We start from the raw sequence: 18,390 nt of genomic DNA on the forward strand, positions 1-18,390 counted from the left end.
TTCCTCCAGGTGCCCCCTCACAGCTGCAACTTAACCCCAAAGAAAACAAGCCTGTAGGCGCTAAAAGCCAGGTAAGTCTGTTTCGCACTTTTCACCCATTGACTGGACTGGGCACATATGGTCTGAACTCCAGCAATGGGAAAGCACACACACAAGGTATTTTCTCACATGTATCATGCATATGTGTAAATTTTACACTTGTTTAGTCACAATGTACACACCTGCATCGACAAAGGAAAAATTATTCACAGCCATCAGAAATACAGCTGCTGGGCCAGTGGTGACATCGTAATATGGCGGACGAGAGACCGCCGATTTGACAGTGTACTTGGGACCGCCACCGTGGCGGGATGGCGGGAAGACCGCCAAACTCGTAATCTGTTATCAATGCATAGTGAAAAGACATTACGAGCTAGTGTTATACAAAACAAGTTCCTAAATGCATAAATAATCTCCGCTTCTCCTGCTTGCCACTTTGTGTAATCCAGAAGATTACCTCATCTCCCATGTACTAAATTTAGAGACCTTAACACCATTAATATTGTATAATGTCTGTGGAACTCATCACATTCCAAAGCTTTCTAAGTTTCAGATAAATGCCTGTGCAAGTGAATATAAATACCTAGGACTTTGGTTTGATAGTGCATTAAAGTGGAGCACTCATTTGGAGGCTTAAGCAGCAAAAGCTTTCTCGTCAGTCTGTGGTTTGAAAAAATGTAATAAAGAATATGGCGATATGTCACACAGACCTATGTTAAATGCATTTGAAGCTATGATCCCCCCGCAAGTTTTATATGGTGCAGAAGTGCTCTATGTGAGTGGTAAAAGGGGGTGGGATCGCAAAGAAGGAAAGATTTTAAAAATGCTGCTATCTTTACCAAATTGTACCATGAACCAAGCAATCAGAATAGAGGTAGGGCTAATAGCATGGAATGTAAAGACCCAAATGTCCCTACTAAGATTTTGGAAACGCCAGGAGTCAGGTGGCGTACACAAGGTGTCAATATGGTGCAGAAAGGAAATCCAAACCAGCAACCTTGATTGGGCACGGGATGTAAGGAAAACCCTCCAGACCGTAGCGGCGCACCTAAAATTGAGCCTTTTACAGCCATCCCTGGATGTAGTGTTTACAAAAAGACTGCTTAGGGATCAAGGGCTCCTATACACTTGATCACAAGACTATGATTATCTGAGGGAAAAAAAAATCTGTTAATTGGGTAAGGAGCACATGGGAAAAGGAGGCTCAGTTCCCATACTTTGATTTTTTGCCCAATAAATGGTTGACACGAAATCCTAAGGGTTCGTGTGGGCATTAATCCTTTGAAGACAGAAGGAAAAACAAGCATTTACAATGCAACGGTTTCGCCTTTGGAAAAGTTTGAGCTCCTGGCAATGTGAATGACAAACTTTTTATTTATGTGTTGGTTTTGAAAACAGATAAATAAATGGCATTGTCATTTACAATGGCAATAGCTTAATCTCTCGCAAATGCGATTTGTATTGCAACTATTTCAGTTATCATTTTGCACTGGCTTGTGCATTTACTCCTGCAGAAGAGTATCAAGAGGAGAGTCAGGTGTCCCTGTAGGAGGTAGTGTAGTCAAGACTGTGCAATACAATACATGCTCTCTTCCTAACTCACTTGGTCTCGAATACACTGCACCACCATACATTGCGACACAAATCTGGACATACATTAAAATGAAAAACCGCCTGTTTGTCTATAGTTGATTGTACTTGGTGGCCTTGAGAGAGGAGGCAGAACTGTGGTGAAACTGCTGTGTTTGTGTGTACAAGGGAGGAGAGGAGTCGTATTTGTGACAGAACTTCTGGGTGTGGGCGAAGGAGCTGGGAAGACCTGGCACAAGAGTGGAGGAACGGCAGGGCGCACTGGGGCAGTACGCGATGCCGGTCGAGACGCCTTGGTAAGAAGCACGGTTGCATCACTCTGGCACATGGGTGGCCGGCATGCAGGGCTGTACCCCTATGTCGGAAGCAGAGTTGTATCATCCAGCGCTTGTATTGCCTACGTGTGCTCTGCTGAGATGCAGGGCTGCACCCCCCCCCCCCCCCCCCCAGGTTGCTTATATTGGATTCAGGGTTGCATCATCCACCGCATGGCTAGGAGACACAGTTGTGAAGGCAGGGGTGCAAGGAGGCGCCGCCCAGTGCATGTCAGAGGCAGGCTCGCGTCAGCTAGCGCTTAGCTGAAACGCCCTGTGACTCGCTTGAAGGCAGGGTAGCATCAACCAGAGTATGGTAGGGACCTCGAGCTGCATCAGCCGGTGCTAGACGGGACGCAGCACAGTGCTTAGGTGGGGAGCAGGGCTGGACGGCCCGGATGGTGCAAGTGCAAAGCTGGAATGCAGGATCGCGCAGCTCGGACGCAGGGTGTTACTCGCCGGTCTCTGATATGACACACAGGACTAGTCCCCGGCGATTACCTGGGCTCAGGGGGGAGGTCCTAGGGTCCGGAGTGCATGGGGAGGGCTCGACACATCGACAGGTGCAGCAGGCTGATGTAACCCAGTGCAGCAGGCAGCAGCGGGGCCTTCATGGGCAGGCCGGGGAGAGTCCTGGTCCGGGAGGGGAGGGGAGGAAACCCGCGCGAGCACGTGCAGGTCAGACCGTTGAAATACAATTTGTGAGACATGAGCAAGAGAGAGGCGGGAGGGCGAGAGGAGATCAAGGAGGGTGAGGAGGGCAGCCAGCGGAGAGAGGGGGAGGGTTGGGGGACATAAACAAGGAGAAGAGAAGGGGCGAGGTGAGGGGGGACAAAAATAAGTGTGTGAAAAGGAGACAGGGTTAAGAAGGAAAGGAGAAGGAGCAGATGGAAATGAGGGAAGACACAAAAAAAGTGCGGGAGAGGGAGAATAGAGACAGAGTGGTGGGGAGAAGCAGAAAGAAGTGCGCGAGAGAGAAGGGAGAAAGAAGAGAGAAGCGAGGGGCAACAGAAAAAGAGAAGTGAGACATTCACAGAAACGGGTGCGAAGTTGAAGTAAAAGACGCGAGAGGAGTAAGAGAAACGAAGAAAGGGGCGGTAAGTTAATACAGAGGTAGGTGGGATGCAGACTGTGGTCACTGATTTTGACTCCCGACTTAAATGAGTTGAAAGAAGATGAACCCATGACAGACTTCACAGGTAAGAACTCTTACAGAGCGGACAGGGCACAGCGGCAGCTGAAGCTGCAAGTGAACCGGAGGCAGCGTCCAGAGGCTCCAGTAACAGGCTGTGTGTCACCGGCGTGTGGAGAGAGAGTGAAACGTTCCGTTTGCACTTCTGGTGTGGCACTGACTTCTACACTTCACTCAAAAAAGTTTTCACAGGCTAAACCAAGTGTCTGTGTCAAATGGGAGCCATTGCTCTTCCAGAGTCACAACGCACCAGTGTAAGAACCGTTTCCCTTAGAAAGCACATTTGTTGTGTGTCACATAACAAGGACGAAGGGAGATTGCTTTATCCTCCCTCCTGCCAAGTTTAAAATAAGGTTCCCCTGTTCCCCCCACCCCCGTCCTCTGCCATGCCTCGCCTTCTCTTGTGATTCCACCTATTTAAAGCTGTCCGTGGGGCATCCAAGAAACACTTTTTACCTCATTTGTTGTTTTATTGCTTCATTGCCTGACCACGATCAGGGTTTTCCAAGGCTGGATTCCCCTCAATACCACGTGACTTCACCATATTGAGAGGATACAATGGCGTCTCAGTGGTCTCAAAGCAGTGAGGCTGGGCTCCTTACTAAGACGGGTGGTCGCACTGAGGCATCTGAGCACTTGGGGGCTACATTTTACCATAGCATTCTAGGAACCAGTGCTTTAACCGGGATGAAAAAACTGAAGGGTCACAAAGGGGCGTGGCCGATGTAAATAAAGGCATGACATAACACATCTTGCTAAAAATGTGTTCTTAGCATAGTGTGCCGCCCGACTGGTATGCGAAACAGGGAGTAGGTAGCTCAAACCTCGGATTTCCCAAGTCACGTAACTTAAGGACCCTGGATGCATTGTTTTAACACCGAGCCTCAGTTCGATTATTTGCCAAATGTAGAAGCGCTTATAAATGAGGTAAACACTGTTAAGCACTAGGAATAACGAGCATTTACACAACTGCCCTGCAAAACCTGTAACCCGCTCAGGTCAAAGGGAGGTAGTAAAACAGGACAAAGGAGACGATGGGGAAATAATGAGAGAAGGAAAACGGGTGGGGGGAGGGGGTATTCAGCCATATGGAAGAGAAGTGCCTGGAGGGGAGCGGGGGTGACTCACAAAGATGAGAGGAAGAGAAAATTGTGAGAGGCGGCAATGGAAGGACATCCTCAAAACCAGTGCTTGGAGGTCCCCGAAACCAATAGCGCTGTTAGGCCGTTCTAATGGCATACAGCGCTACATCAATATATGCTATTAAAAAATAAACGTATGGCAAATCAGAGATAAAATAGAAGGGAGAGGGTCAGACAAAGCTGGGGGTCGAAGGACCATGGAAAGTCGCGGAAAGAAGGACATGGTTGATAAAGAAACGAATACAGCAGCAAAGAAAAGCAAGGCAAGGCAGAACAATGACGGCGATTGCACCCACAAATGCATGCATGCATGTCAACATTTGCGAACACCCGCATAGAAGAATTTGAAGCTGACATGGGGAATGTCCGATTTACCCCTGTAGGCTTGCACTGAAGGCAGTTGGACAAAGAATGTAGAAAAAATGTAATGGAAAGAAGAAGGGTGTGAATTTGATGGGGCGGAGAGAGAGAATAACAAGCACCTACGGGCACACTGACATCCTGCTGGTTTTTGCTGGAGTTTTGTATGCGTTGGTCGGTCGGTTAAAATGTTAATACTAAAGCCAGTGATTAAACATAAAGTTCATAAGGCGCGGCACTCGTGAAACGGGCGCTGTGCTGAGACAAAAATAACAAAACACGAGCATTGCAAAAGTGCTCATGCTCTATGGAAAACTAGTGGGTAGCACAGCAACCAAACGGCGAATCGGGAGCGGCGGATCCGTGTTCAAACCTTGGTCTGGTGTCAACATTCTGTGAATCTGGGCAAATCATTTACTTTTCCCCTGCCCAGCTAAAGTCTACTGATTTAAATTAAACAAACAAAAAAAGATGGCACACGGAGACAAGCTAATTTGAATTAAACAAAAGATCACAAGCAGAATGCGCGTGGCTGCTAGTTCCAGAGGCATTACTCCATGGGCGTTACCTTGTGAAACAAGCACTCACCTGGGGAACTCGGAAAAACATGAAGCACACGGACAGGGGGGGGGCGGGAACGGACAGCGGGAGGGGGGTCGCGGGAAGGCTTCCTCCGTTGGCAGGGGGGGGGGGGCGTTACGGGATAAAAACAAAACCAAACAGAAAAAATACATTAAGAGCGAAAACGTCAAAATACGTAAACTTACAAAGTGAAAACACATTTATAAACAAAATGCTCCTTACCTGATCGCCTCGTGGGAACTCGAATCTTGCAGCCAACTCCAACAACAAACACTTGTAAAAAGACGAAAACAGGCCTACTCAAAAAAACAAAAATAACACACACCCACCGCCGCGATGACGATCAGAAGTGGGTGGAGAGGGAAAAAATCACGGGAACGCCCACGGATCTGGTCCGGCCGTGACAGACAGATCTCTGTTCCAATGGCTAGCCTCCACTTATGGAGCTAGCCAATGGAACAGAGGGCGGGACTAAGAGTACACTGTAGAGACATAAGATTTCTCTGGGGGCGTAGCTAAAGCTCCGTGCCCCAGGCGAAACCTAATAAAAGCAGCCTTGATCCAACCAGATGGTATTTCTAAATGTGGCTTAAGAGTAAGAAATGCTATCTTACATATATTGCTTGATTACACATTGATTTTAGTAATACGGAAAGTGTTTTTATGTCCAATATTTGTAAAATATAAGGTGAATTCACATGCTCAAGCCGCTTGTCTCCTTATGGATATGACATTTTTAGATATTACAATTGCCGTGGGGAAGTTCTTGAAAGAAACAAGAGAATTTGTAATGGAGAAAATGAAGGAGGAGTGTTGATTTTAAATGTTTTAGCGTTCCACCAACAATGAGAATTTTATGGATTATATTTTTGTAAACTGTGTTTTAAATGAAATATGGTCTAATTATGTTATCACTATGAGGATCCAAAGTTTTATGTATGGTTTATAGACTATGGTCTAAATAAACATTGTTGTATCTCTCTCCGTGCAGAGAATGCCTCTCAAGGTGGGAGGCCAACAGGATCCAGGTGCTGAAAGGGAAATTTTGTGGTGCAATATACACAAAAGTAAGGCCCTATAGCAGGGGTCTCCAAACCGGTCCTGGAGGGCCGGATCCATGCCAGATTTTTAAAATTACTACATGTATCTCAATGGGGATCCAAAAAATCTGGCATGGATCCGGCCCTCCAGGGCCGGTTTGGAGACCCCTGACCTATAGTATAGCACACTAACAGTTGTGAATTGAATGGTTGTGGAATCTTGACTCTTTACTAAATGGAGGGTTGGCTTGGAATTGTTAATAAATCAACATAGTCTTGTCCAACAGCATCACCTGCCTTTACCCTATCATTCACCTTGATTGAATGTCACTTGATTTTGAACTGGAGGACTGATACTCAATGGAAGCTTTTGACTTGTCTTTTTCACTCTGAAATTTAGGATTGTCATGTGACCTGAAAACGTATAATGAACTTTAACTATGGAGTGCATTGCTTACCTTAGACCACAACCACTTTGCCCTTTCCACATAAAGTTCCGCCAGTCTAGATTCCCCCGCATTTAGGAGAGCATTGTATGCAGTTTGGTGATGTCCTGCTTTCCGAGCCACCCTGGCACTCTGCAACCAGCATTCTCCAACCAATTCCACGTAATCTGGCCTATAATGAGGTTTTTCAAAATAAGAATTATTAGATTATGAAGCTGAGAGTATTTACAACGCTCTATTCAAGAAACATTCTTTCACTCCTTAGAACACTTACCCCCAGATGCATCAAGCATACATGCTGGGATTCCTTATTTGCAAAAAATAAGGAATCGCAAAATGTAATGCATCAAGAAATTGCTAAAAAAAATAGCGATTTCTAAAAATGCAAGTAATTGCAATTTAGCAAATTCTCAATTTGCGATTTTTGCATTTGGGATGATGCATCCCAAATGCAAAAATACTGGTCGCAAAGGGGCAGATTCTTGTAAGCGGATTTTTGTTTGATGCATCTGGGCCTTAAGGCCTTATTACAAGTTTTGCGGTCCTCCTGCAGCGCGGTCACTGCCTAATCCGCAGGCAGACTGCAGAGCTGTGTTGCATCCGTCTGCTGGATTACGAGTGTAATCCATGGCGGGTGGGCCGTGCTGCAGCGGTTTCACGCAGAGGTCCTGTGGCAGTCCAACCACCACACTCCTAATATTGCAGGTAGGCCCACAGTGTGGCGGTGTTCGGACCGCCACTGCGAGTACGGCGGTCCTATGGAATTCCGTATTCATAATAAGGTCCTGAGTTTACCATTTACAAGTGGGCTGTAAATGTATGGAGTGAAAACAAAGACAATTTGGTTAACAGTTTTTTGTTTAGTTTACACAACTGCATATCTCTTTGGCAAATAATACTAAAGGTGACCTATCATTATCACACATCTCTCAGTAATTACTGGTGATGTCCTCAGTAGGCTTTTGCCATCAGAGATGTGGTAAGCAATGTGGAAACACAGTTTCTGAAGATTATTTGGCGTTTTTTTGGCAGAGATCTCAATGCAATAAAAAAAGGTCTGGTGCAAATTGCACTAATAGTTTAGCCTGGTCTTCCATATTTATCAGTCACAATTTTATAATCAAAACCATAATTTTTCATCCAACCCCTAAAAATAAATATGAATGCTTTATCCTAAGGGCGTTCAGCAGCATGAGATGCTAGTCTTATGTATATGATCACATTGATCACTTACAGAATACCGAAGCCCGACATCGCCTAACGTGGGCCACAGGCACAACCCTTTGTAACATCCAAAATCCATTTTACACTACAGATATGTGAATCATGAATAACAGGTTATCAAACCATATTCCCCAGAGATTGTCAATAAAACCAATGATGATAATATGGGGACAACTCAATATTTAAATGATTGGGTGTTCCTGAACTAAAAGGATGAATTCATTCCTATGGGGTTTTTTTCTGAACATGGTTTCCTCACACAATGATGAAAAACAATGGTAGGAATAATGGAATGAAAGAAACCTATAAATCATCTCGAAGAAACATTGTTTAAGAAGCCACACATTAAAAACAAGCATCAACTGTAAAATTGCATCTAAGTGGCTAAACCTCATAATTTATTCAAGGGCAACTTTGCTGGTGTTTCTTGTGAAGTTCTGAGGCATCACATAAATAGCACGTTAAAAGGGATTGAATTTAAAGAAACCACTATTTTCTTTTTCTCAGATCAATTTTTGGCTATTATAATTATTTTAACTTCCAACTGCTTCTCTACTTAATGTTTATGTACCATTTGGAACTGGTAAGTTTCACACGATGTCATTTTTTGTCATCAAAGCATCCTTACATAAAATAATTGTTCTTTATTTAGACAAGCTCTTTCATGGACTATGCCAGTAAAGCCTCTACTGATCTAACATTGGATATGTCAAGAAGGGGAAGGTTGTAGAAGAAATAGGGAGGGTCTCCAGAAGTTGTTCTTCCCATTTAATATCCCAAACTGCTAAAAGGGTAAATAAAATATTTGACACAAAGACAGATGCCATTGTCTTATATGTGCGTTTTCATGTAATATAAATCTGTCTCGCATTGGGAAATTACTCAAAAGTAAATTCTTGATAAAAGATTATTTATATGACAGCTGGGTCAGTGGTTGTGATTCTGTATCTGAACTCAAAATCAGATTGGCTGTGAAGTGCTGATCACATGTATCCATTAGCAGACCCCTTTCTGAATGTTCTTTTTGCTAAGGACTTAGGATGGGAAGGGAAGGGGCTTGGTCTGAGTCCCCCCTCCAATGTCAAGGGAGGGCTGGGTTGTTCTCCGGAAGGGTGGAAAATGTCCCTTCTCCTCCAGAAAAAAAGCAAATTCCAAACTCATAGCGTTCAGTTTAAACTTTCTGCTAGGCTTAGGATAATAAGGCATAACATACGCACCCAACATCTAACAGTCATGCACTGTTCCAGCAGGCACAACCTTACACCATGCCCTGCCCCACTACTACTATGTACTGGTACATATTTTTTCAAAGTGACAATTTCACCAGCTATGCTTCCTCATGCAAAGTTGAGTGCAGATTGGAAAAGGGGCTGAAGTTTGTTTGGGAGAGCAGGGATGGTGCTCAAAAAGAGAGAATCAGAGGAATTAAAAAGTCGCAATTTTCCGAAGTTATTTGATTTGGAACACCAGAAAAGTCACTAGTCGAAAGTCATGTTCTGCACGTACTGAGGCCATTGGTGCCTTGTACCCAGACGCAAGCCTCACATCTGCAAGGCGCGGCATGTGGGTACTGAGGGCACAGATTCTAGGCATGGCCAAAGGGCGTGCTCCGTTCCTACTGCACACATGGTATGGAAGAAGGCCACGACCTGTTGCTACTACAAACATGGGCACTGGACTAAGATAATGGATCATGTCAGTAATCATGCCCATAGTACCTGTGAGGCATTGCCTAAGGTCAGGCCATTTGGATACACAGCAGAAGCCATGGCGTTCCGTCCATAGGGCCTGGCCTACTGCCATTCTGCTTAAGTACCAGGGAAAAACCATGGAGACTAATCACATCACGTGCAACATCAGAACTACGGGTGGTGCAGGCAGAGGCACCCGGCATAGGATGTGGCAAATTTATATGATTTGAAAGAAATGGCCTGTGCGAAAATCCACAGGCCACTCCAGAAGGTTTGAGGAATGGGATACTGGGTACTGGAATTGGTCAAATCACATGCACTACACTTAAGTGGGTACAGGACAAATCCTATATCCACATTCTACAGTTTTTTCTCATCTTCCCTGAAAAATATCAGTTGAAGAGGTGTTGTAATTTGGAACCAAAATTCATATTCTTTACACAACCATAACACTTCCAATGTAATGATGATCGCCTCAAACCTGCCATTATCAGTAACATGCCAGTGAGACCACTTTTGACATCATTGATGAAACACTAATGTGATCAAATAAAAGTTTATTCACAAATGGTTGCATTTTCTAAGCATATGCCCAAACTTTCTGGGCATATGATGCTCTTTAAGGGAATATGAGAACCTGTTTTGGAAAAATAAAAGTGATTTTTGGGAATATGGTGATACCAAAGGGGATGATAGACGGAGCGTTTGAGCAAATCAAACACTCACGCCCCAGTCAACTGATCTGGGTTTAATCCATCATTATTCTTTAGCTCACTCCACCACTGCAGTTCAAACATGGCCTTATGCAAATCAGTCTGACCCTGTGCCTTATGGGAACAGTCCAGCCCGAGCTGCCAAGTCATGTCTTACCTGGTCCGGAAACAAGCATCCTGGGACCGGTTTCTGGCTATTCAGCAGTCATCAATCGCTTTGTTCGCCCTAAGTTGGCAGGGTATGCCCAGACGTGGGTCCCTTGCTCACTTTGCCACTGGATTCAAGATAGCCTGGCTGATGAGGGTTATGAACCTGAAAACGGTCCCAGGATGCTTGTTTCCAGTCCAGGAAAGACATGGCTTGGCAGTTCGGGATGGACTGTTCCCATGATGCACAGGGTCAGATTGATTTGCATAAGGCCATGTCTGAATTGGGGTGGTGGAGTGAGCTAAAGAATGGTGATGGATTAAACCAAGATCAGTTGACTGGGGCTTAGTGTTTGATTTGCTCAAACGCTCCGTCCATCATCCCCTTTGGTATCGCTTTGTTTGGAATATGGTGGCACTTTTACGAATAGGATACGAGTATTTACATTTTTAAAGCCATGATACATCAAAGACACGGCAGTGGTGTATCAAGACAAAGGGACAGGATGTTCAGAAAGGTATCCATATTCACCACCATCATGCACTCTACAAAAAGATGGTGGCTATTGGATTTACCTATTAATTTTCCATAGTAGATTTTCCTTCACATTTTCTTCGATGTAGATAAGTGCATCATCATATTGTATTGGAAAACACTGCCCACAAGGAATGGCAAACAACAGTCCAGATTAGAGGAATGCATCAACAGGATGCCACTTCACTTCCCTTCGCTTCGCTGGCTGAAAGCACCTTTCTCGTTCAGTCCCTTTGTGTGCACAATGAACATGCACTAAATCAATAAATAAAATAAAAATACATTTGTAGAACATTACTGTGACCTCGAAAGACAATTGGAGATTGATAAAAAAAACAGACTAATGGCGGAAAGGCTTTGAAGGGAGATAGAGGAATGTAAAAGGTTGAGCATTAAGAAACTTACAGAATGCTTGCTCATTTGTGAGAGTATCAAAAGGATGTAAGCTCCAAATATTTGCTATGTCAGACAACAGAAGGCTCTGCTTCTGTACCTTGCCTAAGGCTAATTTATGAGCGGACTATTTGATGATGGAAGGATGCAGAAAGGTTTCTAGAGAGACTGTACCTTTTGAAACACAACTAAAGATTTTGCCTGCTTAATAGAAGGCCTTGTGACCACTGCAAATGAATTGCAAAACGGTTTGCTCCTAAACAGCACAATCATTGTAAAAGTGGTATAGTGATCAGAGATATGGTCCCTACAAGAGGCTTTGGAATAATCTGGCAGTCACGCTCTGTATGGTTTGGACATTAGACAAAATATTTGGAGAGAGCTACATACACCAAGTTGCCATCCTCAATGCGGGATTAATTCATTCCTGGGGTAAATTCAGTAGGTAAACGAGGACGATTTCCCTTATGATCTTCAGACACAAAAAAATAAAGGGCTGCCAACTCAGCGATGTAAGGTCGGAATGAAAGGTTCGTATCAAGTATAATACCTAGGTTCCTAGAGGCTTAGCAGGGACTGAGTCTAAACCTATAAAACTGGCAGACCCAAAGTCCAACCAGATATTTTTGGGTCCCCTAAAATTAGGCCTCTGTTTTCTCTGTATTAAGCTTAAGTGAACTGGAGTTCATTCACTAGGCTAGGATCACAAGATAGCCTTAAAACATCTTCTGAGTGGAAAAGGAGTACTTGTTAAGCCTAATAATAAATTGGATGTCTACGACTTAACTGATGGATAACAAGCTACATAATCAATTTTTCCAAAAGGAGGATACAACTCTTAACATGAGAAGGTCACAAGAAGGAAGCCAGTGGTAGCCCACAAGTAAGAGTTGTAAAGTTAGAACAAAAGGGAGAAAGTTTGACAGCCCACCATTGATCTTCAAACAAGCGGTGTCCTAGTGTAGGTCACTGCCCATCACCACAATTGCAGCATTATGAATAGGAGACAATGCTTAATGCAACAGAAAGATTGAGGAGGGAATTGGCAGCTAATTCTCTGGTGTGGAGAGTCATGTGTAAGTCATCTAGGGCTGCCACAAGCACTTACAAGCGCTTACTTCATTCCCTCAGTGGGACTGAAGCAGGATTGTGTGGTGTACATATGGTTTTGCTGTTCAGAGAAGGCAACACATTTCAGCTTGATGGCCCATTAGATTACCTTAGTAAGGAAGGGCAATGTTGCAAATTAATGGATATAATGACATGATTATCTCTATAAGTCATACACTGTATTGTTGTTTTACATGCATAAACGTTCAACAGACTTGCTTTGACAATAGTAAAAAAAAAAAAAAGGCAAGAGGAAGATGGGAAAGTTACTGGAAAATATACACCGTTCTGCATTAGGCTTCATGAAGAGGGGAATGACTACAGCCAGTTTCTATAATAGATAGTAGGCCACTAACAAGCAAGACTGCTGACCTCATTGAGGACTCGAATTATGGTATCAGTGGCAAGTTTAATAGTTTCAATGATTGAGGCAGAGGAAGGTCCTAATCTAATGGAGAACTGCAAGAGGGTAAAATCTGTAGAAAGTGGAAAAGAAGGACTAAAACATGAGCTGGGAAAAAGGAGAGTCACAAAGAGCAAAGGGGTCAATCATATCTAGGGAAGACTGGGCAAAGCAGTCGGATCTTTTCAGTATTCGCAAAGAATGTATTTGGTGGCGATAATAAAGTCTCAAATATTGCAATAGAAAATATGCTACAGGCAGAGATGGTTAGTTCATTCACAACTCAGAATACCTCCTTAGCAGAGTTAAAGGAGTTAAGGGTCTGATTCTGGTACTGCTGAAAGCATCCAGTGACGTTCTAATTACTGCCTTATAGAGAAACTATAGCATCCTTCATTTTGGTGGCTATGGTCTTGGCAGGATTCCATTTTGGTCATTTTACAGGTTTTCTCTATTCCGAAAACAAGTTCATCATTATATCAAGGAGCGTTTGCGAGAGTGTGTTTCAATGTGACCTTTTTAAGGATGCAAATTTAGTCAACTGAAGTTGTATACCAGGAATTTAGAACAGCTTTTTTTACACTCCAAGACATCATTTAATTTCCAATTTGCAAATGTAATAGAAAACATATTCCCAATTCAAAACCTTATCTAAAGACCCAAGTCTAGGAGACAAGAGAGCACATAGTGCACATGAAACAAAACACACAGCAAGACAAGTAAGGCGACTGAAAAATACTGGCGCAAACATTTGGAAGAAGTTTATGTAGGCAGAGATGGAAGCAGCGAGGGGAAAGGATGAACAGGAAAGGTGGGAGGCACACACGTACAAAGCACAGACACAGGATCAATAGCAGAAATGGAGAAAGCAAGACTCAGATACAATATTGGGAGGAAACAAAAGAGCAGAATCGGCATGAAATGTAGCTATTCGTGGACAAATACAAAATAAATTACACTAAGAAAATAGGTACAGTGAAACGGTACAAATGTCAACAAAAAACTAGGACAGATTGTTTAGAAAATAGAAGGTTTTATAGGTTCAATTTAACGTAAAGAACTGTCAGACATTCACTGCCATAACAAAACACAAACATTTTGATTAAACAACTAGTGTCAAAAAAATTCAAATATGATATCTCACCTTTTGTTGAGGCTAATTAACGCCCTTCGAAGCGCCAGAATGGGCTCCTTCGCTCTGTAAGAGTTCTGTGTCATTTCTAAACGGGCCAACCAGTTTAGGGCATCTTTACTGTTGTCAGCCAGTGGCTGCTGAAGCAAGGGTCGGATGCTGTGCTCCAGTTCACACAGCATATGCAATCTAAAAAGAAAAACACACATTTCTGAAGACAAAACCAGAGGCAACTTATTATAAATTACTTGAAAGAGTAAAACATATTTTTTACCGAGCAAAGCCACAAGGTGGATTGCTTCACTGTGGTGGAATCTACAGCATGACCATTCACGTGAAGCAAGGAGCATGCAAGTAGTCTGTATAGAAAGGCGTGCACTGAAAAAGAAGGGGCTAGGAGACTAAAATAACATTTGTCTTTGGGGTTGGGTTTAGAACGATGGTGCATGAACACTTGATCAGAGTTCTATTTGTGACAGTTTGAAGGGGTTATCCAATCAATGGAAAATAAAAAGTTTTTTTTAATCCAGTCCTACATCACAAAAAATGACCAACAATAAGCATTCTAGAATAATGCTTTATTTAATGATGTTTGCGTGGGCTTTAGATGTTTTGTGTCATTATTCACTGGATAGCCCCTGTAAAGATGGCTCTAGAATGGTGAATAATTTATGGCTGAGAATTTGGGTTTGAGACCCAGCTATTTGAGGAGGTGTTGGCTTGTGTTATTTTAATGCATGAAGCTACATTCTTACCTCCTCGACTCCACATGCAAGGATGATTTCATGCCTCTAGTGATCTCTCTGCAGAACTTTGACCCAAGCTGGATCTAGTGTTAGCAGTTGATGGTCTAGGAAGGCATTGCGCTGGACGCATTAATCGACCAGCATTGCAACAAGCACTGCTTACAAGGAAGTTAATGTTTCTTGGATTATTCTGGTGGGCAAAAATAATTTTCTTTGTTTCTTACAAAGGCCATTATCAGGAAAGCATAACAAGAATTGGGAGGATACGCACAATAGAAAGGCCGAGTAGTGCATAGTGACAACTGTGAGAGGGACACAAGAGGAAATGAACATGTGCATTATGACAGCCAAACGGGCAAGCAGCCAGCATATCTTGAGAAAGAGTGAAAAGGTCTCAGCTTAATCTTCAAACATAAAGGACATAAAATGTCATAACATTTACCCTTGTTTGAGAATGAATTATAAGAAAGGATCAAGTATTTAAACACCGACCGTGACATAAAAGCAACTGCAAAAATTTCTCTACACTGCATAGTTGGCCACGTATTACAAATTTAAGGAATTCATTAGTCAACTGACATACAAACTGATACTTGGAAACTGCCATGATAGAAAGGTGTGAGAGAGGCTTTTGAGTTGCAGGAATACAACACTTCAGATGATAACTCCCATCACAGAGACTATCAAATGGAATGTGCAATTACTCAAGGTGTTAGGCTGCAAAGTTATTGAGGGTAGAGTGTGAACATGTAAATATATGTCAATGCCATAGGAAAAGAAGGGTGTTTCAAGCCAAGTGATCAATGGGAATCAGGTATAAAGCAGCCAGTCAGGTTGATTGCAATGTACGAGTGAGGAGTGCATTGTCATTTTGCCTGTGTAACAGGCTACTATAAGAGCATACAATGGATGCCATATTGCTGGATTAGCATGAAGCGAAAAAAATTACATTTTAGCGAATGCTGGGAATAATATTTTTAAAGTGTTGCTTAAAATATGCAACTCCTAGCAGAATATAACAACAATGGTCGAAAGCTAGCTCAAATATGTATTTCCTGACAATTTTTGTTATAGTGGCAGAAGGATGTAAGAAAAAATGTGCGTACGCGAAATGAAAAGAAATATTTGGTGAAACATGGATTGGGGGGTCTGCCAGTGAGTGCAGGAGGGTGGTTAGCAGAAGAGCCACAAGAAAGTCCTCGAATGAAATAGTAAAACCAATTAATTTATCAATGTCGCTTTGCCAACTGCTGCAGTGAGGGAAAGAAAGGCTATCTCCATTTAGCTTTCTATTTGCGTAATTTGAAATCCAACATACGGGGGAGGTGTTACCTGTAGCCCAATCTCGGTCCAATCAGGCCCGAGTTGCAGGTATCAATCGCACATCCTTCCAAAAAATGCCTTGTGGGATGACATTTGCTTCCACATTGTTTTGAAGGTTCGTGCAATTCTTATTTCATAGAGCGTAGGGGCAAGTGCTTCAGGATGATATTCTTGTATGTGCTGAACAAGAGTGCTTACAAGGACCGCACAATTTCATGGTAATACTTCTGGATAAGAGTATGGCATTATGTGAAGAGACGTAACACTCTTAAAGCGGAACAACTGGGTGTCTCGGATGTGGTATTTTCAAGTAATTCTGTCAAGCCTCACCCCATAGGACTGAGAACAACTTGAACCACATGTTGGAAGGTGCACGTTCTATGCAATATTTGCTATATCACTGCCAGCAAGACTGAACTTTTGAGCGAACTTATGAATGGAAGAAAGGGGATAAATATGTTCGGAATTATATAAGGTAGAAAGGGTTTGAGGGTGTTTGGAAATTATTTATTGCTAGTCCCAGCTTGTAGTTAAAAATGTATTTGACAAGGACGGTGACTACTGACGGCAGTGCTTATGGTTTCACTGCAGCACTGTCAACTCATTTGGGACATTTATTCTACCCCTTTTATTTTTCCCTTTCTCTACCAGCTTCCTCCCATCTTCTCCTTGTACCTCTCTCTTCCTCATTTCTACGACTCTATTTCTCATTTTCTTACCATTATGAACCAAGATTGTCTTCTGGAAATGTTAGCGCTTTATAAAAAGAATAAATGAAAATACAAATGTTTTTGGTGCAAATGCGGTTAAGTACCTTAAACTATAGAACTGGCTGCAGCCACAGTTCTTTGAAACAGTAGCAAAGGGCAATCAATGTTTCTATGAAAATCATAGTTATTGCATGAGAGGGTTTCATGTGCTCCAGAGGTTCAGGACTTCAGGACCTTGCTGTCAAATCAAAAACTGCCAAGGGGCGATAGTACCAAGAAGAAACAAGTATATGCTGTAATGCCCTTACCATCACTGGTAGTGTACACATCAGATGTACCCACCTGACAATGTATTCATATCCCCGCTGATAGGATCCTCGTTCAAAGCTTGCTGCAGAGAGGGGCACTATCTGCTCAGCCCGGACCACCTTCAAGGTCTCATAAAACGCTTCAGTGTCTCGCTTTTTTGCTGCCAACAGCAACTGTCCCAGTCGCACGCTCCATGTGGTAGACTTCTTATCTAGTTGGTTAATAAAAACATTGAGATAACCAGACTTATCAAAGCAAAATGGCAAATGCAAAGTACAATTATTATTATCAACCATTTTACATATGTGCTTAGCTAAAGTATGGTGATGTAGAAGATCATATTTACATGGCTGTACATTCAAAAGGAGTATGTTACCCTGTAAGCATCACACTAGTGCTGTAGATGCACATACTATGCACACTCCTGCCATCTAGTATTGAGCCAGGACTCTGCAACTTGTTTTTCTTGAGGAAGTCTCTTATGTTCGATGTTGTGCATCATATCTCCTCCTCCGCCTCGAGGCAATGCGTATGTTCAACTGCTGCTTTGTTAGATTGTAATGTTTTTTCCCTGCTATATGGTGAGTGAGGATACAGTCTGCTAAGTTAGCGTTTGCTGTTGAAAATGCTTACATATATTGTGTATATGTGCCACCATCTAATACCCGCCGGGGAAGTAGGAGGGTGCATGTGAATTTGCAGCACTACACGCTACGAATTGATGCTTACAGGGTAAATGACATACTCCATTAGTAGCATGCGTTGGCTGCAGATACACATGCTATGCATAGTCTGTAAAGCAGTACTCCTTTTGCAGTGGCTTTAAGCATCAGATGGTGTATTTACGTAGAACGGTTTGTCCCACTAGAGCTCGTTGTCCAATTTGTACACCCACACAATAGAACTTAGTAAAAGTGTATGGGTTTGTCCATGTTGCCGCTTAACAAATGTCTGTTAGCAGGATATTTCCCAAGAAGGCCACTGATGCTCCTTTTTTCTTGTGGAATGAGCCCTTGGCGTTGTGGATAGCGTTAATTTTGCTTGATGTAGAAAACCTGTATACATTTTACAGTTCATCTAGCAAATCCGGATTTGGAGATGGGAATACCTTTTGTTGGTTTTGAAAAAGCTACAAATAGTGTTTGTGGTTTTCGAAATATTTTTGTTCTTTCCACATTGTACATATAAGTGCTCTTTTAACATCCATTGTATGTAATTCCCTATCTGCACTGGCTCTGGTTTTGGGAAG

The 18,390-nt window shown here is 42.8% G+C and overlaps 1 protein-coding gene across 2 annotated transcripts in view; it reads right to left on the reverse strand.

Annotated features, from left to right (window-relative positions):
- The window catches only part of ATR (ATR checkpoint kinase), a 566,179-nt gene that overhangs the window by 215,891 nt on the left and 331,898 nt on the right, over nucleotides 1-18,390 (reverse strand). For both annotated transcript variants that reach the window (XM_086943714.1, XM_086943713.1), the window contains exons 32-34: nucleotides 17,175-17,352; nucleotides 14,066-14,242; nucleotides 6,718-6,877 (exon numbers count right to left, since the gene is read on the reverse strand). In XM_086943714.1, the coding sequence (XP_086799840.1) occupies nucleotides 6,718-6,877; nucleotides 14,066-14,242; nucleotides 17,175-17,352 (515 nt within the window). The remainder of the gene's footprint in view (nucleotides 1-6,717; nucleotides 6,878-14,065; nucleotides 14,243-17,174; nucleotides 17,353-18,390) is intronic.

This window comes from Lissotriton vulgaris, chromosome 11 (genome assembly GCF_964263255.1).
Source record: "Lissotriton vulgaris chromosome 11, aLisVul1.2, whole genome shotgun sequence".
Taxonomy (NCBI): domain Eukaryota; kingdom Metazoa; phylum Chordata; class Amphibia; order Caudata; family Salamandridae; genus Lissotriton; species Lissotriton vulgaris.